The 6,281-nt window shown below is 62.5% G+C and overlaps 2 protein-coding genes across 2 annotated transcripts; one reads left to right on the top strand and one right to left on the bottom strand.

Annotated features, from left to right (window-relative positions):
• Window positions 1–1,761: 1,761 nt before the first annotated feature.
• EMIHUDRAFT_106579 (hypothetical protein) lies at window positions 1,762–2,499 on the bottom strand (the record flags this gene model as incomplete). The annotated part of the gene is made up of 1 exon (XM_005759926.1): window positions 1,762–2,499. The coding sequence occupies one exon, from the start codon at window positions 2,497–2,499 to the stop codon at window positions 1,762–1,764; it is 738 nt and encodes a 245-aa protein (XP_005759983.1).
• An 874-nt stretch (window positions 2,500–3,373) lies between these two features.
• On the top strand, window positions 3,374–5,532 carry EMIHUDRAFT_465782 (hypothetical protein). Its single transcript, XM_005759925.1, has 2 exons — window positions 3,374–4,603; window positions 4,746–5,532. The coding sequence occupies exons 1-2, from the start codon at window positions 3,380–3,382 to the stop codon at window positions 5,262–5,264; spliced, it is 1,743 nt and encodes a 580-aa protein (XP_005759982.1). The 5' UTR covers window positions 3,374–3,379; the 3' UTR covers window positions 5,265–5,532.
• Window positions 5,533–6,281: the final 749 nt, after the last annotated feature.

The following is a 6,281-nucleotide window of genomic DNA, read 5'->3' as shown; positions in this document are numbered from 1 at the left end:
CAGTGGTTGGGCTCAACGAGGTTTTCCGGAAAACAAAAAGGAAAACAGAGCTCTGGGGGGAGGCGGGGGCCCCCGGAGGCACCGTGCGCCGCGCCGCAGTGCGGAAACGGGGCCCCGGCTCCGCTAGTCTCAGCTAGCACCGACTTCCCGATTAAGCTAGGTTAATCAGAGGGCAGATTTGGAGAGATCTCGAGGAGTACATACAGATAGACCCTCCAACCATCAGAAAACTCCGACCTGATCGGTCGTACTGACCGCCGACAGATCACTCCAGACAGCAGACAGGCCGACGTCTGCACGCGGCCGGCCGGGCGAGAGGCTTGACACGATCCGACCCTGCGACCCTGACGCTGCTGCTCTAGCTATCAGACATGCACTGCTGACTGCTGCCACAATGTGCGACCTGTGCTGGCCCACTTGGCGGCCTTCCCGGTCAGTGGTGAGGCGCAGTTCAGAGCTGTCGATGGCGCGATGCCGCACTGGTCCCACATTGGTGACACGAGACCACCAAGTTTGCCGGTCCAAGAGAGAGGCACCAGCGCTCTCCTGAGAAGGTGCATGGTCCCTCTTGACTGCCCATGCGCGCGAGGCTGTGTAGGCATAGCCTCGAGAGTGCCAGCAGCCAATCCGAGGCAGTTTGTGACGCGCATTGCGTCAGAAGCGTGCACGCGCTGGAAGGACACCTTCCTACTGGCCGTACGATAAGGTCGTCACTGAATGGTGGATACTAAGGCCGCGAGCTATGCAGGTGGTCAATTGTGCAGCAGGGCACGGTCAGCAGCGCCGACAGGCTGTCGCAAGGCGATTAGGCGTGATAGCATGGCCGCAAGTACAGCGAATTCCCATGAAAACAAGTAAAAATTCGCGAAAAAAAGAAAAAAGCCCGAAAAAATCGGCGCCTGCGGCGGGCCATGGGACCCCATCTCCCCCCCGCATGGATGCCCTCTAGGGCCCCCGCCTCCCCCCAGAGAAACAGAGGGTCCCCAGCACTTTGCGTTTCCGGAAATTTCCAGGGAAAACAGAGGGTGTTTGGTGCTCCATTCTGGAAACTCGCGAGTTTCCAGGAGTCTGAGAGCTGGTCTGGGGCAAAATCTGAGGCAAAATTGAGGAAATCGACAAAATACCCAGGCGGTCGCAGGGTAATTTCCAGGTATACACGGGTTCTCCGCGAGGAATTCCCGGCATTTTGCCGATTTGGCCTAAAATTTGGCTGATTTTGGGCCCAAACCAGCCTCAGACTCGGCTCAGAGCCGGCCCAAAATTTGACGATTTCCACGCAGTTTTCCCGGGAAAAGAGAGAGGAAAAGAGAGGGTGTTGTAGAGAAAAAAGGAAAGGAAAACAGATGGGGTGCGAGAGGCAAACCTCGTTGAGCCCAAAGCAGTGGCGTGGGACCGGAACGGGGGATTTGCGGATTTTTGCCTTTGCAAGCACTTTTTCGTTTACGTTTTTGCGTGCCGGACACCCCGACCCGATGGGGGGTCGAGGTCGTGTCCCTCTCTGACTCTCGCTAGTATTTTCCTTACTTCTATGTCGCCACACGACAAGCAAGAGCCGCGACCCTGGACTTGTTCCGTCATTCTCCACATATCTGGTTCAGGGACCTCCAACGCGCACAACGGTGGTAAAGACTAGAAAGGTACGGTGGAGAGGAGAGCTGAGATCCGTCGGAGAGACGTAGAGAGAGCCGCGCAGCCGCGCTAGAGCGATAACGGATCCACGCGCGTGTCTCTAGAGAGGCTCACCAAAAGAATCACATGTGTCTAGTACGACGTCGCAAGCGCGCCCGATAGTCGTTGCTTACTCAGGTAGCCCCGCGACGTGTAGCCGCTGTGTCGGCGAAAGAGGAAGTCGTGCAGCTGCGAGAGGCGAGTGAGTTTGACGAGGTCGCCCGAAACAAAGGCTCGCAGGCTCGCCTCCTCCTTGTCGCGGCGGCGGCGCAGCGCGTGCGCTGGCATCGCGCCCACGTCGTCCACGGCGTCATAGGTGACCTCTCTACCCTGCGCGGGCAGCGGCTGCAGCCCCTTGAAGACCCAGTCGTAGATGGCTTGCGTGCGCTTCATCTGGAATTCCGACGTGATGATGCGCAGCCTGGACCAGTCTGGACGGACGTCGATGTGCATCACGCGCGCGAAGAAGGCGTTGCCGATGGTGTCGTCGCTGTAGCCCTCAACGTAGATGTCCTCGGCGCGCACCCCCATCGCCTCAAGCTGCTTGCCCATGAGCGCGGCCTCCGGGACAGCATATCCGTTCGCGTCCACCCACTTTGGCTTGTGCGTCGTGCCACCACCGTTGCACACGATGCCTGGACGCAATCCTGCGGCTGCCTGCGCTGCGTAGAGCTCAGCCGCCCGGCGGAGTCGTCGCATGACCGCCTCGTGAGGCACGCCATCGTCGCCGACGCCGCCTGCTAGCACGATGATCGCGTCGTCACCCGGTGTGCGTCTGTAGGCGAGCGTCAGCGCAGCGACCAGAAGCAGACAAACGAACCATCGAAACATCAAGGCTAAAAGAAAACGTCCTAATTTCCGGGGTATGGTATGCTCGGGCGAGCGAGCACACACACACACACACACACACACACACACACACACACACACACACACACACACACACACACACACACACACACACACACACACACAGAGAGAGAGAGAGAGAGAGAGAGAGAGAGAGAGAGAGACTACGCCCTGTTTCCGACCCCTTTTGCGCAGCAACACCTTAGACTTTTAGGCCCTCCAAATTCGGGTCGGAGCGTAGCGGAGTGAGTGGGCCCCGAGTTTGAAAAGGGCGACGGACGCTTGCGTCCTAGCCTCCAACAACGCCTCCCCGGCGCAGAGGGGCCCCCGGAGGGATGCTCAACCGCTCCACGCCACGCCGCTTGCGGCGGTCCTATTCCCAGCTCCGCTGAGCCGCCGTGCGTTATTCGACTCTCGTAAAATTTCAGGAGGGTTTAGTCGCGGTGCGGCCTCCGCACTCTCGGCGTTCGCCTCTCGCCCTGCTGCAGCATCCGTTCTCCCATCTCTGGCTGCCGTTCGCCGAGCGCCTCCTCAAAGCATGCGAGAATCTCGTCGCTCTGAAGGTCAGTCTCGAGCACGTCGTCAGCAGCGCGGATGCTCGCCAGCACGGCCCGCCGTCGGTCGCGGTCTCGTCTTAGTTCTGGCAGCGTCGGCGCCGACCTGCTCCCGCGCTGGCCACGCATCATCGAGCAATCGCGTAACGGGAGGCTCGCGCTGGCTTTTTGCGGCTTTTTGGACGGCTTTTTTGGATTCTCCCGCCCTCCCACCCCTCTCTTGGGTTTTTTTTGGACGGCTTTTTTGGATTCTCCCGCCGTGCAATTGTCTTTTTTTTTTGGAGCGGCGGGCAATCACCCCGCAGCTCATGGTGACCCCACGCTCGAGGTCCGGTCGTAGTCGTCGCTGCCGGCGCCTGCTCTCCCTCTTCTACCTTGATTGGTCGAGCCCTCGCTGCGCCGACGACTGTGCCTCAGCTGCCGCGACGGCCGGCCGCGACGTGGCGATCGGAGGCGCTGCAGCCAAGAGCTCCCTTGGCCTCGCCGCGGCCGCGTTCGTGGCCTCGCTCTCGAGCTTCCAGTTTGGCTACGCGACCGGTATTCTCAACGTGCCGCAGCGAATCATCACCACCGACCTCGGCCTGGATAAAGACTCCATCTCTTGGGCCGTCGTCGTCTCCATCTGGGCGTTGGGTGGCCTCCTGGGCGCGCAGGTAGCCGCCGTGGTGGCCGACAGCCGCGGCCGCAGGCCCCTCCTCGCGCTGTCGGGCCTCACCTGCGGTACCTCGGGCCTCGTCGCGTTCTGCGCCGGCACCGCCTCGCTCGCCGCTGGTCCCGAGTCGGTGGGCGGCCGCTCTGCCCTGTGCCTGCTCGTCCTCTCGCGCTTCATCTCTGGAGGCGGGTGCGGCATGGCGACGGTCGCGGCGCCCCTCTACCTCGGCGAGATCGCGACCACCGAGACGCGAGGAGCACTCGGCTCTCTGGCACAGCTCTCAGTCGTGGTTGCCATCGTGGTCGCGCAGGGCCTGGCCGCGCTCATCACGCATCACCTCGGGCTGCACTGGCGGCTTGTGCTCGGCCTGCCCGCCTTCATCGGCGCCGCGCAGCTCGCGCTGCTGCCGCTCCTGCCCGAGACGCCGCGCTACCTCCTCTCGCGGGGCCTCGCGCAGGGAGGCGAGGCGCGCGGCGAGGCGCGCGGCGAGGCGCGCGGCGAGGCGCGCGGCGAGGCGCGCGAGGCGCTGCGCCTCTTGCGGCCGCGGGGCGGGCAGGCGTCCGAGGCGGTGGAGGCGGAGCTGGCGGCGCTGGAGCAGGAGCTCGGGGCGGGAGCGGGGGGAGGCGGACGGCGAGGCGTCCTCCTTCTCTGGCGCGACTCGCCTTCGCTGCGGCTGCCTCTGCTCAACGCCGCCGCCATGATGGTCGGCCAGCAGCTGAGCGGCATCAACGCGGTCTTCTACTACTCGACGACCTTCTTCTCCTCCGCCGGCCTCGACTCGCCCGTGGCCGGCACGCTGCTCGCGTCGGCCGTCAACGTGCTCGCGATGCTCGCCTCCTCGGCCATGATGGAGTGCGCCGGCCGGCGGCGCCTGCTGCTCGTCGGCGAGATGTAGCCGAGATGTAACTGAGATATAACCGAGAGATAACCGAGATGTGGCCGAGATGTGGCCGAGATGTGGTGCCTGCCGCTCGTCGGCATCGGAGGTGCTTCCCTCTTGAGCGTCCGCTGCGTCTCGGCAGCCTCTCGGCTCTATATCGGCTGTAGGGATCGGAGGGATGTTTCTCTCGAGCGTCGGCGTCACCGCCGCGCTGATCGGCAAGGCGCGCGCCAGTGCACACCACGAGGACGACTGGTCGCTCAACTGGCTCTCGGTCTCCTTCGTCCTCTGCTTCGTCATCGCTTTCGAGCTCGGACCCGGCCCGATCCCGTGGCAGATCGGCGCAGAGATCTTCCCCGAGCACGCGCGGGCCGCGGCCATGTCGGCCGCGGCGGCTCTCAACTGGGTGTGCAACGCGGCCGTCGGCCTCGGCTTCCCTGCGATGAGCAGCGCCCTCGGGTCGCTCGTCTTCCTGCCCTTCGCCGCTGTGCTGCTGCTGTGGCTGCTCTTCACGGCACGCTTCACGCCCGAGACGCGCGGCAGGTCCGTCGACGAGATCCAGGTCGAGTTCCGGCGGCTGGCGGCCCTCGGCTCGAGGAAGCCGGCGCGGGCGGAGGGAGACGGCGTCCCCCTCTCCTCCATCCGGCAGCCACAGGGCTGAGCGAGTCCGAATTGCGCGCTATAACACAGGCCCTGCGCTGGGGGCGGCCTCTTGTGGCTGCCTTGGGGCCTCACGTTGTCACCTCGTCTCGCACCGACGTCCGCGAAGAGAGAAGGCGAGAGCCGTGTGCACACAGAGGCTGTGCGCGCGGGGTCCGTCTCTCTCCTCTCGCAGAGGTGGAGTTCCGTGTGTGCTGACTGTGCAGCCGCCCGTGTGCGAGCGAGACATAGCATACATACAACTCTTGTAGGTACTTGTACTACGACAGACAGTGTAAGAGTGTGGCCGAGCGTTTTTGATCTCTCGGTCAGTGGGCGCCCGCCCGCCGCCTCTGAGGGGGTTGGGCCCCCTAGTCTGAAAACAAAAACAGTATTCTCGAAACAGCCAAAATCAGCCTGCGAGAGAGAGGCACACACTGCGCGCCGCTGACCTCATGCGGGGATGTGTGCCGACACCAATACTGATCTAAAATCTGGAAATCCTTGTTCAAAGCCGACCCTAAGCGCCATCCTTCCTGCTCCCCGCCCACCTGATGCTGCTTCCCCGCGCCGCCTCCTTGGCCCCCTTGGGCGTATTTTCTACTCCCTCCCAGTCCGTGGCCCAGTGGGGGGTAGAGCTGTCAAACGTTAAGAGCTGAACAGTGTTGCTAGTGTTAACAGTAACAACAGAACAACAGTGGGGCTCCCCAACAACAGTAGCTAACGTTAGGCCAGCTGAACAACAATAAGGAAGGCCTGGCAGTGACCCACGACGATCTCCAGCGTCCAGTGCGGGTAATACCCGAAAATACCTGGAAAAACCCAGGTATTTTCGGGTTTTACCCGGGTTTTTTTGGATTTTCTGCTTGCTGACCGCTGAACAACAGTAACAACAGTAACAAACAGTAACAGCCTGGGCTGGGGAGAACACTTGAACAACGTTGAGGATTTCAGCCAACAATAGTGCAACTGTTAGGCCCAAAGTTAACGTTTGACAGCTCTAGTGGGGGGGGGCCCGCTGGGCCCCCGGGCCCCCTCT

The sequence above is a fragment of the Emiliania huxleyi genome (assembly GCF_000372725.1).
Source record: "Emiliania huxleyi CCMP1516 unplaced genomic scaffold EMIHUscaffold_79, whole genome shotgun sequence".
Lineage (NCBI taxonomy): Eukaryota > Haptophyta > Isochrysidales > Noelaerhabdaceae > Emiliania > Emiliania huxleyi.
Note: the sequence above shows the minus strand (reverse complement) of the source record. Positions and strands in the feature narration are given on the sequence as shown.

Excerpts from the sequence above, each read along its gene's own strand:
- EMIHUDRAFT_465782 (XM_005759925.1), top strand. The coding sequence starts at position 3,380 with ATGGTGACCCCACGCTCGAGGTCCGGTCGTAGTCGTCGCTGCCGGCGC. Across the intron at positions 4,604-4,745 it reads GCCGGCGGCGCCTGCTGCTC|CCTCTCGGCTCTATATCGGC; the intron begins GTCGGCGAGATG and ends GCGTCTCGGCAG.